Here is a 24,378-nt window from a genome sequence, read left to right as displayed (position 1 = left end):
AATCTTCCTATAGCAGCGTGACTAGAGCTGTAAACGGTGCTCCACAAATGGCCTCAATGACGTCCTGTGCAATTGCAACATGACATTCCAATTCCTATACACAATGAGCTGACCATGGGGCGGCACGGTGGGTCAGTGGTCAGCATTACTGCCTCACAGCGCCAGGAACATGGGTTCATTTCCCGCCTCAGGCAACTGTCTGTGTGGAGTTTGTACATTCTCCCCGTGTCTGTGTGGGTTTGCTCCGATTTCCTCCCACAGTCCAAAGATGTTTAGGTTAGGTGAATTGGCCGTGCTAAATTGCCTGTAGTGTTAGGTGCATTAGTCAGAGGGAAATGGGTCTGGGTGGGTTACTCTTCAGAGGGTCAGTGTAGACTTGTTGGGCCGAAGGGCCTGTTTCCACACTGTAGGGAATCTAATTTAATTACAATGAAACCAAATGCCTTCTTTAACCACTCTGTCTACCTGCTACTCGGGGTCAATTACCTGTTCTGGTCAAGTTGTTTAAAGCTACATTTTATTTTATAAGATGAACACTGATGGCCTTTTAAAATAGCTGTCCCAGACCAATTGACTTCTAGAACTACAAGTTGGCTAAGTTTCCGGGACCCTTTAAAAATCAATTCCTATCAGATCCATCTATTCATCTACCAGAGCAATCGTAACTGTTGAGCACAATTGTCCAATTTCAAAATTCACCTCAGACAAACAATATTTTGAGTGCAAGCTTTAGGCCTGCAGTGTTATCACAGAATTTGTTTGATCTATCCGATTGCACTTGAAACTTTTCCCTGAGTCCCAACTATGCAGCACCAGTAGGCTTTGCAGCACCACAGCTTAACTGGAACACTTTTTACTGAGCTACCTTTTGGCTTTCTCTCTTCACTATTGTTTTCAAGACTTAAAAAAAAATGGTTTGTAGGCAAAATGCACGCAGGGGATTTCCTCACTACTTGCCTGATAGCTACAAGAACAGTTAGAGATTAATAGTTCTGCAGAGAGTTAAGTCACAGTCTGAATTCTCAAAGCCTGTTCAGCATCTACATGGCACAAGTTAGGTATGTGATGAAGTACACTCCACTTGCCTGGATGATGTAAGCTTCAACCATGCAGAAGATGCTTGACACATCCTGGACAAAGCAGCTCATTTGATTGCCCCATCCATCAATTTTAATGCTCACTTCACCATTGATAACCAGTGATAATAGTGTATCGTATATAAGATGCACTTAGGCTCCTTCAACATAATTTTTGAAACCCATGACCTCTGCCACCTAAAAGGACAAGTGTAGTAGATGGGATCACCACCATTCTGACTTGGAACTGTATCACATTCTTTCACTGTCACTGAGCTGAAATCCTGGAACTCTCTCCCTAACAGTCCATAGAACAAAATGGACGGTAGAATTTAAGAACAAGCTCATCACTGACTTCTCAACAGCAATTAGGAATTAGTCACAGACACTACACAGGCAGCACCATCCACATCCACAAAAGATTAAGGAAAAAGGAGAAATGTGTACCTTTCTAAAATCAAATGTACATTTCTTCTTTATATGCCTGAAAAAGATTCTTGTCTCATCACTATGCGAACTGATATTAATAGAAGTTAATTTTAGCTGGCATGTTAAATTTAGAAGAAACATGCCATGTGCAGACTACTCATGCTTATTTAGTTAAGCTGAATACCATCAATTCTACTCAAAGGATTATCACTTAGACAAGGCCATCTGTTCTTTACAATGTACTAATACTAACACAAGGCAGTACAGTGCAGAAATGGAGAACAGCCATTGATAAGCAGATTACAACTGCATCATTTTACTGTTTAAACTGTGACTAGATATGAAGACAGCTTACAAAAGCTGAAGTGTATACATTCAGATGGTGGACTGTGGTTTATTATTTTATTCGTCTTCACATTTAAAGAGCTGTACAAAATTGTAGATAATCTGTCAGCTATTCTAATGTGCATTGGTTAGGCACAATTTCTTTGATTGTGGATAATCCTATTTTGCCACTTCATCTATAAACAGGTTATGTAGAGTCAGCTTTGACAGATATGAACTTTCCCACAGAGTAAAGAATATATAAACAGCTATCTACAAATGAAAATTAATGTTTAAGTTTTGCATAAATAAGTATCCTCTTATCAATCAAAATATTACCTGGAGACCAGGAATACCTCTAATTTTCCCCAATGTGGAGAAGATTCTTCACTCGATGCAGAGCTCGACACTATGCTGAAGGTTGCCAAGCAACAGAAATCATCCAAATCGAAAATGAGCAGAGAAATGAAGGACTACAGCTACTTAAGGTAAATATTGAGTAAGATCACTTAAATAATCCAGCGGTGAGATGCTATCAGTCAATAACATTTACGTGATTTGTATATGATAAAGTTTTTTTGACATAGCTGTATAGTCAATTTTATTTGAACCCAATAAAATTACCAATCCACGCAATATTTTATGTTGACCATTCTCAGACTTCTTTGAGATGAATATATGTGTATATTTACCAGAAAAAGGAGAACATACTCAGTGAGCTATAGTAAACTGTGGCCTGGTAAAGGAGATGTTAGTGGTCTGGTGACTATTTGGTGTCATAGTTTTCTTTCAACAGTAAGGTTAGGAAGGTGTAGTGTAATGTGGATAGAAAAATCTAACAATGTTTGCCTGGGTTTAGTTCAACTCTGAGCATTCTTTGTTATCCTGACTGATTTCATGAACTTGAGTAAATCGAACTGTTCATTTATTCAAGCCTTCTTATGGTTGAAAATGAAAATCAATACATATTTAGACATTTGAGGAAGATAACAGTAAAGTGAAGCTTTTACTTCAGATCACACTTGACATTAATAAACCTAATGATGGTACATCACAACAGTGAAAGAATTTGAAAATATTTTTGAGGTTAAAACTTCAGATCGTGGTGCTAGTGATTATATTACAGCAGCAGAAGTATGTGTGTTCCGTACAGTCACCAGATGAAATATTATGGAGATGATAATGTAGTCTCAATATTGGAAATTGTCCATTGATCCCATCTGCATCCAAATAAGTTGACTTTCCACAATGGTGGAATAATATAATATTAACAGTACTAGAGAAATCAAGGATATGAAAAGGTCTGCAAACAAGCCTTACAAAACCAACATTTTGGTTAGGTTAAAGGCTGTAGATATTGAAGTTTACAATCAGTTCTTCTGTAACATGATGGTTGCGTTCTTGTGCAACCCCACATTATAAAAAAACCCCACTTTAGAAACAATACAGCCAACACATGTTTTAAAGGTTTACGCTATAGAAACAGCATCCCCAACTCATCAAACATGTTACAGCAAATTTGTGTTGAAGGAAAGTGCATTATAACGTAACAACCTGCGTTTTCATGGTTTGGTAATTGATCGTCCTGAAGGCAGGGTGCTCATGCAAGGAGTCAAGGAGCATCTACAAAGTGATTATATTTTTATCCACCACTTAATTTCTGTGTTTCTCTATTTGATAAACAAACAGCACATGATTTAAGTTGCAATTTAAAACATTCATTAGAAATTCATCAGCAATTTCACTGAGTTCCTGGCCATAATCCGATATTTGTCACTGAGAAAATTAAGCACTGAAATCTTTGGAGTATCCCACTGAATAAATTCATTTTTACTGTTTGTATGCCTTGACAGAGTCCATTATTTGATCCACATTATGTTGTATACATTTTTTTATTCACTTGTGGGACAATATGTACTAATTTTGCTTTTAATGTAAGAGCATCATGGATTTAGATGATTAGTCCATTGGAATTCCTTCCTTCAGTATATTTTGTTTACAGTACTGTGTGATTGAAGTAATCCTTCCTACATTTGTATGTACATTATAGTTGCTGTATTACTGTTAAAATACCTCTATATAACTACCATATTTTGCAAATCATGGCATTCCTTCACATATGTATATATCATGTGATTTTGTTATATCATAACAATATAACTTCTTGTTGTTTTATAAATTTTCACATTACTATTCTTGTTTCTAAATGATACTTGGCAGTTGTTTGAGTGCAATTTAAACATCTCACTGATAAATTTTCATCGTCATCTTTGCATTAACATAGTTGGTGTCAGTGAAGAGGGTGCAAGTTCCAGTACTTATGTGTTAATCCTGCCTCACTTTTATTCCACGTATTTCAATAGTTCTGCTTCAGATCCACAACACCCCTCAAGAAATAAATTTGAACTCAAATGTACTCTCTGCAACTCAATATCTTCCTGGACCAGGTCACTAAAAGTGCCTTTGTTTATGAATGCTCAGCTATTCTTGAAATAATTGTTCCTTTACAGTTGCATTAGTAAACCTTTCAAATAAATGCCTATTAAGTGAGGCCATAGATGATTGAAATCATTGAATAACCTTTATTTCAACAGTAATTATTTTATTCTGCCAATTTTTAAAATAGCATCAACAAAAAGACACACAGCATTGTGGTTGATTCTTAACTGCCCTCTGACCAATTCGGGATGGGCAATAAATGTTGGCCTAACCAATGACATCCTCATCCCATGAATGAATAAAAAATATCTTATTAATAGAAATTGATCTCTTAATTATGTGAACTAGTGTGAATTACATGCATTTAGCCAATTTTACCTCAAGCGAGGAAACAGTGGCCCCAAGCAATCTAAGGAAAATTAATAACATTTACAAACCAATTACTCATTTTGAGCCAAAGGCCACAGCAGGTATTTTTTGAATCCCATCTGTAAGTGCATTCCTAATAACATTACTAATAGGTATTTTACATTACCATGCTCACATGCTGCAATTATTTCTAGCTGCATAAAAGGTTATTGCACAAGATATGAGCTGAGGGTATTGGGGTGAATGTATTCGCATAGATTGAGGATTTTCTTTTGACACTTAACACCTACTCTGCTCTTATTTCTTATGTTCTTATTTTCTAGTCACACATCTGATCATTGTTAAATCCTGTGTGTGACTGAGTATTGGAACTATAAATGCTGATACCAAATTAACGATTACATTGCTACAAACCTGAAATTAATCTATTAATAATTGTTGACTAGCTTGAATACAGCAGTGTAGCACCATGCTATGTACAGATGAAAAGACAGTTAACGAGGAGATGTGTAAAGTATTACATCACACCTGGTATTTGGAAAATGTACTCTTGAGAAATTATTTTGCATATTACAACAAAAAAAACAATTTTCACAAATGCTGGGAGAAGAATTTAACTGATGGCAATTGATTTTGCACCTAAAATCTGGGCAGGCAGAAATTGAAAATGGGAGGCAACCGCTGCTGTTCCATTAACACCCTCATTCCCTGGATGTTGTATTTTATCATAACTGGATATGTTGTAGGACCTCAAAGCAAATTTCAATTGTAGATGGGGCTTAGCTTAAACTATATAAGCTCTCTCCAGTTATACCAGGTCTTCAATAGCCTAACTAGTAGTGCAAAAGACAACACAAAAGTGGCGACAAAACATCTTCAAAATTTTATTCTTTGTCATCAGAAGGAGAAGGATTCTGATTCATACCTCAGTAATACAATATACACTCTTGTCGGCTTGGGGTTAATCAGCACACCATTTTGTTCCTCACCTCTGGCATTGCCTCATTCTCCAAGCTTTTTCTTTGAAACCTAGCTGCTGCCTAAACCAGCCTGAATTCATTATCTCTTCACTGCTCTAATCAGTTGACCCTTTTTCATATAAGCTCATCAGCTTATCTCAATCAATGCAGAAGTTAAAATTCCCCTTTAAGATCATTTATGCCCTAATCCCTGTATTTATGCATTCTGCCTCTTCACTGCTGAGAGGACTTACGCTTAACATTAATGACAATGTTAAGTCCTTTTCTATTTCTTGATTTAACTCATCAACTCTCCACAGTCTGTTTACCTCTTATTATACCCTTTCTTATCAGTGAAGTAACTTCATTCTTAACTATCAAGACCATTTTTTCATCTTTTATCTTCATCCTATCCTTCCTGTAAATGTTATAACTTGATCTCTATGGCGTGTAGCCCTCACCAGGTTTCAGTAACCATTACAGTGTTGTGCCCTTTAAGTTGAATTTTCAACTCCAATTTATCCCATCTGTTCTTTCTAGACATTCTTAGTCAACATAATTCAGACATTTTAGGACGTGATTTGAACCCATACCCCTATTAATGGGCCAGAATTCACCAGGCTTCTGCAAGGCAAGGAATGAAATCTTTGAGTTTTGTGCCTTAAACTACTATGCTATCTTGACAATTCGTTCTTCATATATTGAGTGTTACCTCTTCTGGTTGGGGAAGAAGCCAGGGGAGAAAAAATAGTAGGTTGAAGGCTTAGCAAATGCAACATGCTGCAGATTTTGCACCAATGAACTGTATTCAGATTTTTTTCTGAAACTGATAGTACAATGATACAAAAGAATGTTGCTTTTCTTCTGGCCATCTTGCAGCTGATGCTAAATCTCCATAGAGGATTTGGGCCAGTAATAGCAGGCACAGGATGCAGACAAACCTGCAGATGTGTAAAATGCAAGAAACTAAGGATACCATCAACAAGAAGCTTTGTCCAAAAATAAAGTCCTCATGGATTGCTACAGCTGCCTCCAACTAACACTCAATGTAGAATAAGCCTCAAGGTGCACCAGGTGATTGCTTGCTGCATATGACAAGTGTTGGACAAATATCTGCACCTCCAAGAATTGTGAGACCATCCAATCCCAGTGGCTTTGAAAATTGTAGTGGCCCTGAACCTCTTGAAAAAATGGATCATTCCAGAAATCCACTCTGGATTTATATGGAATTTCCCAGTGAGCAATGCATAAGTGCATATTATCCTGTCACTGCTTCTTATGATTCTAAATATTGCAGACAAACTGCTGCTTTCTTTTTTACCCTCCAGAAGACACAGGCCTAGCCTGCTTAAGTTTTCTTTTTAAGGGTTATCTCCTCTGGTTCAATGATGCAAAAATATCTAAGTTAAAATGTTTGTCCATTTATTTAATTGTGATCTGGTAATGCAATTAACTTGTTGGCAAGTTTTTATAAATGGGATATTGTGAAAAGCTCAACTTTAATGACAGGGACAAACATGACAAGAATTGGAGTTTATGTTACAATCTTTGATGATCATATCCTTAGCAAATACCAAAAAATATAAATATTGTCTAACAAAGAAGTAACTTAACAAGCGATGATCAAATGTTAATTTGAAATAAAGTTAAATTAGCACAACAGAGAGTTCAATTATACAGTAGTTTAAAGTATTGTACTTATTATAATAACTGACTAGCAATCCAGACAGTTCCACTCTCAGTGGAATCGGCAATTTGGGTACAAATGACACACAATCTGCACTACCTCTCTGGATTGATTTTATGGTTCAATTTCCAGGTAAAGTCATATTCATAAACAAACATATAAAATATCAAGTCAATCAGTCCAACTGGACAGTGTTTCAGAACATACATAATTTTCTTCAATTAAAACATTCTTTGATATATTTCAGAATTATAATTTCTTAAATTTATCATAATATATTTGAATGGGAACATTGGAGGTATAGTTCGTAAGCTTGCAGATGACACCAAAATTGGAGATGTAGCGGACAGCAAAGAAGGTTACCTCAGATTACAACAGGATCTTGATCAGATGAGCCAGTGGGCTGAGGAATGGTCGATGAAGTTTAATATAGATAAATGTGAAGTGTTGCATTTTGCAAAGTCAGGGCAGGACTTATACACTGAATGGTTAGGTCCTGAGGAGTGTTGCTGAACAAAGAGACCATGGAGTGCAGGTTCATAGTTCCTTGAAAGTGGAGTCACAAGTAGGTAGGATAGTGAAGAAGGTGCTTGGTATGCTTTCCTTTATTGGTTAGAGAATTGAGAAGAGAAATTGAGCGGTTATGTTGCAGCAGTAGAGGACATTGGTTAGGCCACTTTTGGAATATTGCATGCAGTTCTGGTCTCCCTCCTATTGGAAGGATGTTGTTAAATTTGAAAGTGTTCAGAAAAGATTTACAAGAATGTTACCAGGGTTGGAGAGTTTGAGCTATAGGGAGAGGTTGAATAAGCTGGGGCTGTTTTTCCTGGAACGTCAGAGGCCGACAGGTTCAATTCCTACCTCAGGCAACTGCCTGTGTGGAGTTTGCACATGCTCCCCATGTCTGCGTGCTCCGGTTTCCTCCCACAGTCCAAAAAATGTGCAGGTTAGGTGAATTGGCCATGCTAAATTGCCCGTAGTGTTAGGTGAAGGGGTAAATGTAGGGGAATGGGTCTGGGTGGGTTGCTCTTCGGAGGGTTGGTGTGGACTTGTTGGGCCGAAGGGCCTTTTTCCACACTGTAAGCAATCTAATCTAATCTAAAATCATGAGGGGCATGAATAGGATAAATAGTCAAGGTCCTTCCCTAGGGTGGGAAGTCCAGAAGCATAAGGAATAGGTTTAACGTGAGAGGGAAAAGATATAAAAGGGATCTAAAGGGCAGCTTTGTCATGCAAAGGATGACTCATGTATGGAATAAGATGCCAGAGGAAGTGGTGGAGACTAATACAATTACAACATTTAAAAGGCATCTGGATGGTTATATGGACAGGAAGGATTTAGAGGAATTGGCAAATAGGATTAGATTAGTTTAAGATAGCTGGTTGGCATGGACAAGTTGGACCAAAGGGTCCGTTTCCATGCTGTATATGTCTATGACTCTATCATTTATTGATGAATGTACAAACATAGAAACAGGACACAGCCATTCAGCTCTTCATTTCTGTTCTACCAATTAGATCATAGTTGATCTTTCTGGAACCTCAAATCCAAATTCCTACCTAAGGCTGTAGAATAATCAATGTAGTACCATTAATCAAGAAGGAAACAAGGGATAAGCCAGAAGACTATAGGTTAGTCAGTATAAATTCAGTGGTGGCGAGTATTTTGGAAACATTTCTGAGCTTCAGAATTAATCTGTATTTGGGGAGGCAGGAGTTAAGAAAGAACAGTCAGCATAATTTTATTAAGGAGAGGTCATGTATGATAAACTTGATTAAAATGTTTGAGGAAGTGACCAACTGTGTTGATGCGGGCAATATAGTTTATGTTCTATGTAGTCTACGTGGACGTCAGCAAAGCTTTTGATATAATCCTGCTTGGGAGACTAATAGCAAAGGTAAGGCCCTTGGTATCCAAGGAAATTTGGTTCATTCGGTCCAGAAGCAGCTCAGTGGAAACAGAGGGTATTATGACTCAAAACCTCAATCCAGTGGATTTCCACAGGGATCAATATTGTGACCTTTGCTGATTTTGCAGATGACACAAAAATTGGTGGAGTAGTAAATAATGTGAAAGACAAATATAGGAGGATATAGACAGGCTGGTTAGATAGGCGGATCTTTGGCAAATGGAATTCAATCAGGATAAACAAGACAGGAGCATACATGATGAACACATAGGGCCCTGGGAAACACTGAAGATCAGTTTACAATGTAAAATACCTATTAGTAACATTATTAGGAATGCACTCCTCTATCCTTCCTGCCAAAATGTGTAACCTCACATTTTTCCTCATTACCCATGTGCCAACATTTTGCCTATTCACTTAATCTGATTATATTCCTATGCAGACTCTCTTTGTCATCCTCACCACTTGCCTTCTCTCTATTTTTGTCGTGCACAATCATAGCTACATGGATTCATTTTTTTCATCTAAGTCATTAGACATATTGTAAATAATTGGGGCCCCAGCACTGGATTGCTGAGACACTCCACTAATTATGGGCTCCCATTCAGGAAATGCCTCTTTATCCCAACACTATGTCAATCCTCTATCTATATTAATATACTACTTTCAACACAACAGGCTCTTATTAAATAGCCTATTGTATAATACATTCAATGCTTCTTCATTGTCTAAATTTCTTATTACCTTATCGCAGAATTCTACGACACTTGTCAAGCATGATTTCATAATGCCATGCTGACTCTGTTTGATATTTGTATTTCTATTTGTCAGCTCAAAGTTCCAATAGCTTGCTTAATGTCATATTCCTGGTGATAAGAATTTTCCTGAGTTGTTTCCTTCCTTCCATTTGCTGATTTACAACTGTTTATGGATATTTATATTGTGTATAGTGAAGATCAATGCAAGTATTTGTTGAATTAATGTGCCATCTCCTTACTTTCCACCATTAGTTTCCCCAGAATCACAATTGATGGGACAAATACTTATTGTGTAACATCTTTCCCTTTTAAAAATATTTATAGGTGCTCTTAGGATTGAACCTTATGTTTCCTTACCTGGAAGCAAGTTGAATCAAGTTTTTTTGGAGGTTTTATTGCTGCAAGGCCTAGCAAGATCTCTCTCTGTATTTTACAGAACTTGTCCGTCCTTCAACTAACTACTCTACACCTATGCTGTCCATCACAATTACAGGCCCATCTTACGTTGCACTGTTTCTGGAAAAACTCACCTGTGCCAGGATATTCTGCAACTAGCCAACATCCATTGCACCCGAACCAAATATAAAAACCCATTGCACACCTGGACAAGCTCTTTGAGTCCACAGTTGCTCAGCATGGTTCCTGACATCTGCCCAGACATGGCACTTGCAGGCTGGGATCTGGAGGTCCTGTTAGATGTTAGGTCTTTTACTTCCCCCAGGGTTAGCAATAGATGCAATGAAACAGACCATGCCAGACTGATCTAAGATTGCCACCAGAATTAGAACAGTCTCAGCCATCTAAAGGAGTGCCCAGCAATTCAAGCAGAAGGTCAAATGACTCTGTCAGCATCAGTCCCATCATTGTTTCTCTGATATTTCATACTCTCTCTCCACTACTATACCTACCTCTCACCAAGGATCAAACTCTACCACTGTCACTGCTGGCTGCAACCTCTTCCTTCACTTTCATTTGTCCTCCCTAACCCTTCACAGCACTAACCCTGACCCGACCCCACAACTAGAGAACCGAATCACAGCCCTACTCAAGAAACTTCAGAACTCTGGAGAAATAAATAAGACCGACTTCCAGACCATCAGTAATACCCTTACAGGCATAAGATTCACTAAAGAGGAGGAAAACAACAACAAACAGCCATTCCTAGATGTCACAGTAGAGCAAAATGGCCAATGGGGAACTTCAAACCAGCATCTACAGCCCTTTCCTGATGAAGGGCTTTTGCCCGAAATGTCGATTTCGAAGCTCCTTGGATGCTGCCTGAACTGCTGTGCTCTTCCAGCACCACTAATCCAGAATCTGGTTTCCAGAATCTGCAGTCATTGTTTTTACCTCTACAGGAAAACAACACATGCGGACCAAATATTGAACTACAGAAGCAATCACTCCAACATTCACAAACGAAACTGCATCAGAACATTATTCTAATGAGCCACCACACAGTGCAGCACAGAGGAACTACACAGAGCAGAGCAGAGGAAAATCACCTATACAGTGTATTCAAAAAGAACGGGTACCCAATGAACTCAGTCCGCAGATGTCTCAGCAACAAACCCAAACAAGTAAACAAAACACGTCCAGAAACAGAGTCACTCTCCCCTACATCAAAGACATCTCGGAAATGACTGCCAGATGACTCAGACTCCTTGTCATCATGGTAGCCCACAAACCCATCAACACACTAAAACAACAGGTAATGAACTTGGAAGACCCTATACAGACAACAAGCAAAACTAATGTCATTTACAAAATACTGTGCAAGAACTGTAACAAACACTACATTGGACAAACAGGCAGAAAACTAGCCACCAGGATACATGAACATCAACTAGCTTCAAAACGATATAACCCCCTCTCACTAATATCCTTACCTACAGATGAGGAAGGACGCCACTTCGACTGGGACAACATATCGATCCTAGGACAAGCCAAATAGAGACACTCACGATAGTTCCTAGAAGCATGGCATTCCAACCAGAACTCTATCAACAAACAGATTGACTTAGACCCGATTTACCACCTCCTGAGAAAAACAACAGGAAATGATATCACCATAGGAAATGACACTACCACAGGAAATTACATCACCAACCCAAAGAAACCCAAACGTTCCACCGCTGCGCTGTTATGTGTAGGGGGGCATGAGTAACATCTTGCCGAAAGTCAATAATGAGTTCCTTGGTTTTGCCGGCATTGAAAGCAGGAATCATCAGCAATGCTTCGGCTGGACGCTCACTGAAGATGTTGCCTAGTATGGTGGCGAAACATCTGAAAATGAACCTTCCAGCTCAGCGAGCAAACCTACATCCAGCTCTAACCCTGCATATCCTCTGTCTGGTGTCCCACTCACTTGAGACACCTGTATGGGAAAGTATCAGCTTTGCCACCCAATTTCATCTTGTGTAATACCTGCCTCTCTCAGTCTCACAGAACAATCCCCAACAGGGTGGAATGTGTCAACACCAGTGAGGAATTAGCTGATATACATCTCTTCATCACTTATATGGAGAGCAACAAAACTGTGACCACTCCAAGTGGCTGACTGATGGAGGTCCTAGACCAGTATCAGAGGGTACCCATGACTTACAGTGCTGGGACTCCCGAAGTGAAGACTTTATCCCTTGCCTTGACTGAAGCCTGCCAATAAGCAAGATAAACTTCCATCATCTGTGTCTGTGCTAAACTGCACCACAAGACAGATGTAATATAATCTAGTAGCTCTTGCTGAAGGGGGAAAATGCATAAAGGCAATACATTTAATGCAAGGCTGGAATGTTGTGAGCATCCAGTTAGGCTGAAATTGAGTGAGCACTATGATAGTGGGCCAAGAGCCCAGAGATACAGTTTGGTCCAGCCCATCATCTGGGAGCATTTCTCTGAGTGTACAATTTCCTTGCTGCAGCATTGCAATGATAGTAACCAGTGCAACCTGAGGTTCAACACTGAAGTGCAGAAATGTACTAATTTTATGAGCATACATAGCCATACCAGGTTCAGACCATTGCCCATGATGTGAGTGGCTGTAGGACTATTGTTCAATGGTGTAACATTGACAGCATGACATGGCTGTCAACCATATAATGCACATAATGCCTCTAGCGCTGAGGCTTGCATGCAGTCATTCTGTTTGGCACCCCTCTGCACAGATTAGATGAGATTAGGTCCAATACAGTATGAAAATAGGCTATTTAGTCCAACAAGTCCACACCGACCGTCCGAAGAATAATCCACTCTGAACCATTCCCCTACCCTATATATTTACAAATGTACCGACTACAATGGACAATTTAGCATCACCAATTCACCTGGCCAGCACATCTTTGGATTGTGGGAGGAAACTGGAGGACCCAGAAGAAACCCACGCAGACACAGGGAGAACATGCAAACTCCACACAGACAGTCGCCCAAGGCAGGAGTCAAAACCAGATTCCTAGCACTGTGAGGCAGCAGTGCTAACCACTTTGCCACCACGTCACCCCAATTCTACTCAGGCACAATTCTACTCAGAGACCCTTTGAGTGTCACCAAGTGGACAGTGACACCTGCACTAATGGAGATTGCTCATCCTCTACCTGTAATGGATGCTAATACTTTTGTGTATCCCAGAATTGTTGACCTGTACTGCCACCTTAATCCTAACCCTTGGTCTGACGGGGGAGTTTCCTGCGTTCTTTGGGAAAGTAGACTTTTTTATAGAAATCATAGACCAAAGGCTCTAATAAGGCATCATTGAAAAACAAGACCAATTTTTGCCTGCTGTAAGACCTGGGAGAACAGTAGTGAGATTTGGGTGACAAGCACAGGTGCTAATAAGGCTGAAGGCTGGCTGTGAATATTGTGCTGTCTGGTTGCCTTCAAGTCTGGCCCAGATCATCAACCTTAGTAGGTTGCTACAGGAATGAGAATCTTTTGCTCAACCTGTCCCTTAAAATTCAACTTTCAACTCAGACAACGACTGCAGAAGTTATGACTCCTAAATCTCTCCTCTAGCAGTCAGCAGACCTAAGTTCCACTGTCAAATGATGCAGCAGGCCAGGGCATGCTGGGTTTTAGGCCTTGAAACATTCCATTTTGAAGGGCAAGACCTTTCAGTTTCAGCATGTAGCTGTAATTTGAGGTGTAATTCATTTATATCAGAGTTACTCTCATTCTGTTTCTGCCTCCCCATACTTATTTGAAATATTGCAGACTGGATTTAAACAACATGCATTGCTTTTGTATAATTTTCTATGCTGAATGAATAATTTATTGCAGGATAAATATAACTAAACACACTTTTTAGTGCAAATATTGGTCTATCTGTCACTTCAATGACTCTGGATCTCAGCAGAAGAATTTGATGCAAAATACTATACAATCTGAATGGTATAAAAACATTAGACAGCTTTAAATTGCTACAATTTAATGACCACTTTATACCTAAAATTTTCATTTATTTTAATATCTTTCAGAAGAATATTAAGCCTAGGAAGGGTTCAGAGGGATATGGGCCAAATGCTGGCAAATCAACTAGGTTAGATTGGGATGTCTAGTTACCATGAATGAGTTGGACAGAAGGATCTGTTTTTGTGCTGCATGACTCTGCGACTTAAAAGATAATCAAAATTGGGATCAGTTTGTAACAAGATATAGTATGCACATTTGAATAAACATGCTGAAACTGTCAAGTCTTAATCTTTTGCTAGAAATAGCCTTGCAATCCGGAGGAGCTTTAGAAATGTGTATGTTTGTTTTGCTATACTGTTTATCTTTAATCAGAGTTGAAAATCACACAACACCAGATTGGAAGCACTAGCTTTTGGAGCACTGCTCCTTCATCAGGTAGTTATAAAGTATAAGATTAGATTACCTCCGGTATGGAAACAGGCCTTTTGGCCCAACAAGTCCACACTGACCTTCCGAAGAGTAGAAAATGTGTTGCTGGAAAAGCGCAGCAGGTCAGGCAGCATCCAAGGAGCAGGAGAATCAGAAGAAGAAGGGCTCATGCCCGAAACGTCGATTCTCCTGCTCCTTGGATGTTGCCTGACCTGCTGCGCTTTTCCAGCAACACATTTTCAGCTCTGATCTGCAGTCCTCACTTTCTCCTTCTGAAGAGTAACCCACCCAGACCCATTTCCCTCTGACTAATGCACCTAACACTACGGGCAATTTAGCATGCCCAATTCACCCTCACCTGCACATCTTTGGATTGTGGGGGGAAACCGGAGCACCTGGAGGAAACCCATGCAGACACAAGGAGAATGTGCAAACTCCACACAGACATTTGCCTGAGGCTGGAATCGAGTCCGTGTCCCTGGCACTGTGAGGCAGTAGTGCTAACCACTGTGCCACCATGCTGCCCTTCCATAAGACACAATTTATTGCAAAAGGTTACAGTGTCATGCAACTGAAATGGTATATTGAACAAACTTAGATTGTTCAATATATCATTTCAGTTGCATGACACTGTCATCTTTTGCTAAAAATTCTGTGTCTTCTGGTCTTATACTCCACAGCCACCTGATGAAGGAGGAGCGCTTCGAAAGCTAGTTGCTTCCAAATAAACCTGTTGGACTACAACCTGGCATTGTGTGATTTTTAACTTTGTGCATCCCCAGTCCAACATTGGCTCCTCCATATCGTATCCTTAGTTAGTAATTGCCAGCAGCTACTGAGAATATTGTTACAGTAAAACTTGATTGAAGTAATAAATTATTTTTGTTTCTATTCTTTGCCCCAAATCATTTATTGGATTATGAAGAACAGCAGTATTAAAGACATGAATCAGTTGTCATTTGAATGTTTAACAAACCTGTTTATAAAGTTATTAAAATTACTGGAACTTCAAGGAAATGTAACATTGAATAATATCATTGCCACCATATTGTATAACTGCATATCCATGACTGCACTGTCAAATACAACACTAATGCCATTTCCAAGTTCACTGGTGACACCACCATAGTTGGTTGAATCTCAGATGGCGACGAAACAGACTGCAGGCGGGAGGTGTAAGACCTGGAAAAATGGTGCGCTGAGAACAACCTAGCTTTCAATGCCGGCAAAACCAAGGAACTCATTATTGACTTTCGGCAGGATGTTACTCATGCCCCCCTACACATTAACAGTGCAGCGGTGGAACAAGTGGAGAGCGTCAAACTCCTGGGAATGGACATCCACAACAAGCTTTCTTGGACTCTTCATGTGGATGCACTGGTTACAAAGGCCCAACAACGTCTCTTCTTCCTCAGGCAGCTGAGGAAATTTGGCATGACGGCGAATATCCTACCAACTTTTATAGCTGTACCATCGGGAGCATTCTGCCTGGATGTATGTCTACCTAGTATGTCAACTGAACCATTCAAGATTGGAGACAGTTAGAGAGAAGTGAACTTGGCCCAGACAATCACAAAGGCCAACCTCCCATCCGTAGAATCTATCTACCAGGCCTGCTGTCAAGGAAAGGCTGCCAGCATTCTCAAAGATCCATCCCACCCTGGAAATGCTTTTCCACCACCTCGACCATCGGGACGAAGATATAGAAGCCTGAACACATGCACCAGCTGGTTTTGAAAAGTTTCTACCCTACTGTTGTTAGAATACTGAATGGACTTATAAACTCTTAACATTCACCTGTACCTGTGTTTTTGTCTTTGCCACTGGTTACCGATTATTTACTTATCTCTTCTACTTAACTCTGTGATCTGCCTGTATTGCTCACAAGACAAAGCTTTTCACTGTGCCTCAGTACATGTGACAATAAATTCAATTCAATTCAAATCAATAAACCTATACTTTCAGTTATTGAGAAGAACAGGTTTTGTAATGTAATGGACTTGACCAGAACCCCTCAAAATATTTTTAGAAGGTTGCTTAGACCCTAACGTTTTCTTATTTTTAAAGTAAATGTAAAGTGCCATGCTATCTGACTGGTCAAACTACTTAACATAAAGCGAAAAAAATTTTTTTAACACTATAGTTAAAATGCAACAAAAGAAAACAAATTCAAGTAACGTAACCCTATTGGAAAACTTGACAGAATAATAGATACTGTAGCTATTACTAATTAACTGTTCCAATATAGTAACATCCCATAAACAGCTTCTGGATTAATTGAAAAAGGGAAAAATAACTTCCACTTCTTCAAGCCCACAATAGCAACTGCTTAAAATTAAATGTAGAAACTAAAAAAAAGCTAGAAATCTTGGTCTGTGAGAGCTGGCCACACCCATCCAGGCTCTTTGTATTGTTCCAACTTTTGAAAAAAAACACTAGATCTTGAACGCTGTTTACCCTCGTGGTTTTGGTAGACTGCTTGGCACGTCTGCCTTACAAACTCTCTTCAAAACTAAAAGACAAAATAACCTTTTCAAGCCACAGCATCATAACAGCTCACACTCTGTCCTTCACCTCTGAACTTCTGACTTGAATTGAACCCACATGATGAGAAGATGAAGATTTTACATGAACCATGACCAAGTTATGGCATTACATCCCTGGTACATAACTACTCAAAATTTGATATTAAATATGCAATTTAGTACAAAGATGGAGCCACTACTGTTATTACAGAACAATAAGAGGGGAGCTTTAATATGGAGGTGTCTATAAGTTTAGGAATGGGGATCTTAAGTCTGGCTAAATTGATGACATGTCAGGAATACAACTTCAACCTGATACTTGTTGGGTTTTTGCATCAACAACTAGTTAGCACATGTATAGAACTCAGTTAGAGCTATAGTAGGACAGATTTTGAAGTTTATTTTGCAACCTACCTCCTGATTTTCTAAAAGACAGCCGTGAAAGCAAAGAGAGAGCACAACCTCAGGAAAATATGGCACTGCATATTTAGTATCCACAACTGTTTATTTACATGCAAGTGGTTAAGTGTGTTCTTGAGCTGTGACTTTCTACATGTTAAGGCATTCTTCCATATTTTAAAGGCTTGATCCACACTGTGGAGGCTTAATTTATTAGGTCAGTCTTAGTGCCACTTAGGTTGGCTGAGATTGAACTGCAGAAAATGAACATGGTAACCAGAAACAGCAGCAGCCTACTGGTTACAGACTTGAAGCTCCACAGGAGAGAGATGGACAGCAAGGAAAATTAAATGAGAGAATGGACCAGAAGACCGATGAATAGCATGAAAGTGTGAGTACAAGAAATTGCACTTGATACACCAGATCTACCAGACAGAGGAATCGGTTTCCTTGACATGTCGGTGATGCAGTCTAGTAAATGGCTCAAAAAGTCATTTCAAGAAGGGTAGACACTTCCTGTCCACTAGCAGCTGGACCTGTTGATCATTCTTACCATTGATTCTCAAACTCACCCACTTCCCTCAACATTTTTGACTGACCCTTCTATGGATCTGCTGGAGATATTTGCAGAATCTCACAGGCAACAGCCCACAAATGCACAAGAGTGCCTTTCAAGGGGTAAAGACAGAATCTCTTTTTGTGCTTCTTTTAATTGTGCAGTGAAATGACAAAATAAATATTTTAAAACTTGGATTGCAAGGATTGCTGCATGATTTTAAAGCTCCTCATTGTCCACTCTGTGGGCTATAGCAATGGTTGCAGATGAACTGGCAACAAAGGGTTGTATACAAATGGCACTTTAGTTTTGCAACAATAATCTGATTGGTTTGTGGACCAGTGACTGCAGAAAAAGCTCCTTTAAACCTGAAGAAATCCTGCTTATTTTTTCATTCATCTGTTGACCACATAGTACTCAAATTGTGCCCAAATGAAGATTTGACAGAGTTTCACTAATTTGCAATTCTATAATTTTGAAATAAAATTTACTACATAGTTTGTTTTTTTATGACTTTGCTAATCTGCAACACAAATCTTATTGGCTGATGTGTTTTTACTCTGAAGTCCATTTGTTCCTCTACTTCATCTAGACTTGCACCTTACAAATAACAAACGATCTCTCTATTCTTTCTATCAAAATGTCCCACTTTACATTATTCTTAACTGTATTTCATTTGCCAATTTATTGTTTATTCAACTTTATTAATATTCTCCTTTAAATTATTAGCTGTTGATTCTTCACAAGCTTGTTTCGATTAAACTTTCCTTTTTTCAATGATGCGCCTGTAACAATTTTGTCTATTTTGTGTTAAATTCCTTGAAAATTTAATTTAATTTCATAGATTCTCTTTGCCTTCCCAGTTGTTTTGTTTTAACTTCTCTCCTTATCTCTTGTATACTATATATTCTCACCTGACCATAAACCTAATGTATGCTTCTTTTCTAACCTTCAGATGTTTCTTTACTTGTGTATTTGTTTATGTAACCTCACAAGTTGGTAATTTGCCTTTCCTTTTAGTGTCCAGTGCTCTGTTGAATCTCTCTACAGATATTTTCCACTAGAGGTCTTTCCGAGCTATATCATTGTTTGCCAATATAGTTGCCCACTTTATTTTCCCAAATGTTACCCTCAGACCAAAAAAAATCAGTTCCTCTACAATATAAGACCCAAGACCCTAAGAAGGTGGCCATTTGGCCCGTTGAGACTATTCTGCTATTTAATAGGATCATGGCTGATCTGACTTTCCTCACACCTACATTTCTAACCTTTCCTTGTAACCTGATTCCTTGATTGACCAAGAATCTATCTCAGCTTAAATAGTTCACAATGATCTGAAAGAAATCCCCCTCATCTCAATCTTAAATTGGTGCCCCTTAGTTCTGAGACTATGCCCTCTGGTCCTGGACTATGCCATTAAGGGAAACCTCCCCTCAGTATTTACCCTGTCAAATCCTTCGGAATCTTGGTTTACTTTTGTCCCTCTATTTTAACATCTTAAAGTGTGTTATATTATGACCACTATTGTCTTGATTTTACCCTCCTCCTACTTCTCTTATCTGCTCTGGATCATTCCCTATTATTAGATCCACCAGCGAATCCTTTCTAGTTAGGCAATGGTCATATTGGTTTAGAAAGGATAACTCTACTCCTTGCAGGAACTCTGATCCCTTCTCCCTTTTACCTGATTCTTCTGTCCAATTAATACTAGAGTGAATGAAATGCCTCATACTTATTATTCTGTGTGTGTTTTTCAATTCAATTTCATAACTTGTTTGTTGTGGTTCTGTTCACCGAGCTGGGAATTTGTGTTGCAGACGTTTCGTCCCCTGTCTAGGTTATAACTTGTTTATCTATTTATTCCTCCATTTCCTTCTTTTAATGGGTATTCTGTAGGCCATGCTTATTAACATGAATTGTTATTATCTTTCATCTGTGTATTTGGTTTTCTTATTTAGTTTTGCAGTTAGTTGCATCCCCTTTATCAACTGCTGTTACATTACCTTGGGTTAATATAACTATTCCACTTCCTCTTTTCCCCTTCCTGTATTTTCTAAGCAATATGTTATACCTACGATGCTTAATTCCCAGAGCTAATACAATTGTCCCATGAAAAGGAACCCATCTTTCCCACAACAGACCTTTAGATACCTGCTGTTTCCCACTATCTGCTTGCTCCTTTGCCAATTTATACATATTATTATCCTTGAAATCGTGTTTAAATTTAGAGCATAACTGCTCATACATAAGGACAGGGAGGAGGTCCTGTTGAAAGACTGTGTAGGTAATTGTTACTGATGTTCACACACCTCCAGCAAGACTGCTGGGAGGCAGGAACATGATGGTGCCATGTCACATTACTTTAGTGTTTTCAAAACCTGTTCCCTCAGAACCACAATGATACAATTCAATTAATCTGTCATACTGGGAACCTATGAAGAAATCTTATATTAGACTCAAAACATTAATTCTGTTTTCCTCTTCATAGATACTTTCAAACCTGTTGAATTTTTTCAGAACATTCTGTTTCTGTTTCAGAAATCCAACATCTGCCATTTGCTATTTTCCTGATATGACTGCCTTTTTCCCAAACTCTTTTGTCTAATTTGCCTGTGCTTTTGCACAACAGCAAAGCCAAATAAAAACAGAAACTGGATAAAAATTTACTGGTTGCAGCAAAGGAGAATCCATCCACAGCTTTGGAATCAATGACCTCAGCAAGGTTTCTATCCTTTGAAATTAATTTATGGGATATGGGTAGCACTGGTTTAGGCTAGCAGTTATTGCCCATTCCTCACTGTCCAGAGGGTAAAGGTCAACCACATCGCTGTGGGTCTGGATTCACATATGGACCAGAGCAGACCAGATAATGACACAGTTTTCTTCTCTAAAGGACATTAGTGAACCAGATGCAGTTTATTTCTGACAATCAATAAAGATTTCATGGTCATTATAATACCCTTAATTCCAGATTTTTATTGAATTCAAATTCCACCATATGCCATGGTGGGTTTTAAACCCAGGTCCTCAGAACATTGCCTGGTTCTCTAGATAAATAGTCTTGCAATAATACCACTCGGCTATCTCAATCTTGACTGGGCACTTCCCTTTCCACTGTCAGGTTTCCTGGGTGGTGCTGCCAGAAACCTAGTGCAGGGAGAATGTCTTGTCCTTGAGACCTGTTACCAATCAGAAGGACATCTTTCCATTACCAGCTACATTAGGTTTGGACTGGAAAAAGAGGCACTTTGAAGTTTGGGGGAAATAGGATTGATGCAAATGCCTCTATGTCACTCCATTCCTATTGTTGGGGACCTCCATTAACATAGAATACAAGATACTCTGCAATGTTGCTTGCTTGCTTATCAGACTATTCCTGACTGTAGACCCATGTGAAATGGTCCCTACTGGCTAAACACCACTGAGGACAGCTTTAGGTGCCTTCCCACCTTGTCCTCAGGGTAGCAGGATCTCCATACTGTACCTTCTCATTAAATCACACAGCTCCCCTGCCTCTAGACCTACATCCAGGAAGCAGAGGGAGAATATTAAATTCAGCCCAATGTTTTCACCCTCAGTAATGCCATTATTTATTTACACCTTCAAAGCTGCAATGATAATATGAATTATGCAGCATATTCCAATTTTATATGAAATTCCAATTTTGCAAGGCTTGTATTATCAAATAATTTTGCCAGCTGGAAAGACTAGTACTGACCTTATTGTTTTCCATAGCAACAAGTCACTCAGCAGTACAATCAAAATGTAACATGCAATGGATGTGGGGGAAGGTGCAGTGTGGCAATAGAATTACAATAGCTTTCTCACAAATTGGGGTAACCTAATCAGGAAATAATGGGTCTCCCATTTGTTATTTAATACAAATAGGATACTGTAAATCATGCTGTAGGTTTTCCTTTTAATGCAGTCTAAATATCCAATTGTAAGCACCGAGATACTAAACATTCTATAGAACAAAAATGTGAGATTGGAAATGGGATTGTGACCAAACAGGACACAATCCTTCTTTAATACTATTGCTCATGCCCTTGTGAGGCTACTGTCAGGACCATTCATTCCTGTATGACTCTATATGCTGCCAGATATAGTCAATATTTTCTGTTTTTATTCTAATATACCAAAGGACTAGTGAAGGAAATTCTCATCATCAAGGTCAGATGTTTATTCATTTATCTTTTCATTTCCTTTCAGAAATGTAAATCACAAGCATTTAGAAAAGGTGCCTAGTTGTGAACTGAAATATATGAACATTGAATGTATAGAATGACTCAGTCAGGAATCTTGACATAAAATTCTATCCATCAATTCAGTGTAAGGAATACTAATTAGAATTCTTAAAAGGATTCACTGAATGACTAGGCAAATAAGATGTTTGTTTCCTCTTGTATAATTTTTGTAGTTCACTGAACTTTCTAAGGACATATTTTATAGCTGATCGAACAACATCTTTAAGATATAAAATATTGCCTAAAATACCAGCTGCCATCAAAATATTTTGTTGTCCCAATTCTAACTGGCAGTCATTATCAGCATTGTCATCAGTCAGTTCAAGTGTTCATTACTGACAGTTCAAATTAGAACTCAGAACATAGAACAGTACAGCACAAAAAGAGACCCTTTACCCCACCATGGCTGCGCTGAAGGTGATGCTATTCTCAATTGAATTGAATTGAATTGAATTTATTGTCACATCTACCGAGGCACAGTGAAAAGCTTTGCCTTGCGAGCAGTACAGGCAGATCACATAGTTAAGTAGCATCGATAGTAAATAATAGGTAAACAGTGGCAAAAACAAAAACACAAGTACAAGGGAATGTTAAGAGTTTGTAAGTCCATTCAATGTTTTAGCAGCAATAGGGTAGAAATTGTTTTGAAATAGGCTGGTGTGTGTGTGTTCAGGCTTCCGTACCTTCTGCCCGATGGTAGAGGTTGTAGAAAAACATTGCCAGGATGGGATGCATCTTTGAGAATGCTGGCAGCCTTTCCTGGCAGACAGTGGGCCTGGTAGATGGATTCTATAGATGGGAGGTTGGCCTTTGTGATTGTCCAGGCCGAGTTCACCATTCTCTGTAACTCTCTCCGATCTTGAATGGTAAAATCGTGATACATCCAGACAGAATGCTCCCGATGGCGCACCTATAAAGTTGGTAAGGGTATTTGCCATCATGCCAAATTTCCTCAGCTGCCTGAGGAAGAAGAGACATTTTTGGGCCGGTGCATCCACATGAAGAGTCCAAGAAAGCTTGACACTCTCCATTCATTCCACCTCTGTGCTGTTAATGTGAAGGGGGACAAAGGTGACATCTTGCCAAAGGTCAATAATGAGTTCCTTGGTTTTGCCAGCATTGAGAGCTAGGTTGTTCTCAGTACACCATTTTTTCAGGTCTTCCACCTTCCGTCTGTAGTCTGTTTTGTCTTCTGAGATTTGACCAACTATGGTGGTGTCATCAATGAACTTGTAAATGGCATTAGTCTGGTATTTGGTGACACAATTATAGATTCGTAGAGATGTACAGCATGGAAACAGACCCTTCAGTCCAACCCGTCCATGCCGACCAGATATCCCAATCCAATCTAGTCCCACCTGCCAGCACCCGACTCATATTCCTCCAAATCCTTCCTATTCATGTACCCATCCAAATGCCGTTTAAATGTCATAATTGTACCAACCTCCACCACTTTCTCTGGCAGCTCATTCCATACACGTACCACCCTCTGCGTGAAAAAGTTGCCCCTTAGGTCCCTTTTATATCTTTCCCCTCTCACCCTAAACCTATGCCCTCTAGTTCTGGACTCCCCCACCCCAGGGGAAAGACTTTGTCTATTTATCCTATGCATGCATCTCATAATTTTGTAAAGCTCTATAAAGTCACCCCTCAGCCTCCGACGCTCCAGGGAAAACAGCCCCACCCTGTTCAGCCTCTTCCCATAGCTCAAATCCTCCAACCCTGGCAACATCCTTGTAAATCTTTTCTGAACCCTTTCAGGTTTCACAACATCTTTCCAATAGGAAGGAGACCAGAACTGCACACAATATTCAAACAGTATCCTAACCAATGTCCTGTACATCCGCAACATGACCTCCCAACTCCT

The 24,378-nt window shown here is 39.2% G+C and overlaps 1 protein-coding gene across 5 annotated transcripts in view; it reads left to right on the top strand.

Annotated features, from left to right (window-relative positions):
• Window positions 1–1,806: 1,806 nt before the first annotated feature.
• Window positions 1,807–24,378, top strand: part of rgs20 (regulator of G protein signaling 20) — a 306,524-nt gene continuing 283,952 nt past the window's right edge. For 2 of the 5 annotated variants that reach the window (XM_087986395.1, XM_087986394.1), the window contains exon 1: window positions 1,807–2,317. In XM_087986395.1, the coding sequence (XP_087842521.1) occupies window positions 2,201–2,317 (117 nt within the window). In that variant the 5' untranslated portion in view covers window positions 1,807–2,200. The remainder of the gene's footprint in view (window positions 2,318–24,378) is intronic. The other 3 variants (XM_087986399.1, XM_087986398.1, XM_087986396.1) reach the window with 2 other exon arrangements.

The sequence above is a fragment of the Chiloscyllium plagiosum genome, unplaced genomic scaffold, assembly GCF_037043375.1.
Source record: "Chiloscyllium plagiosum isolate Xiang-an unplaced genomic scaffold, Cpla_swu_hap1 HiC_scaffold_4, whole genome shotgun sequence".
Lineage (NCBI taxonomy): Eukaryota > Metazoa > Chordata > Chondrichthyes > Orectolobiformes > Hemiscylliidae > Chiloscyllium > Chiloscyllium plagiosum.
This window is presented reverse-complemented; position numbering and strand designations above follow the sequence as displayed.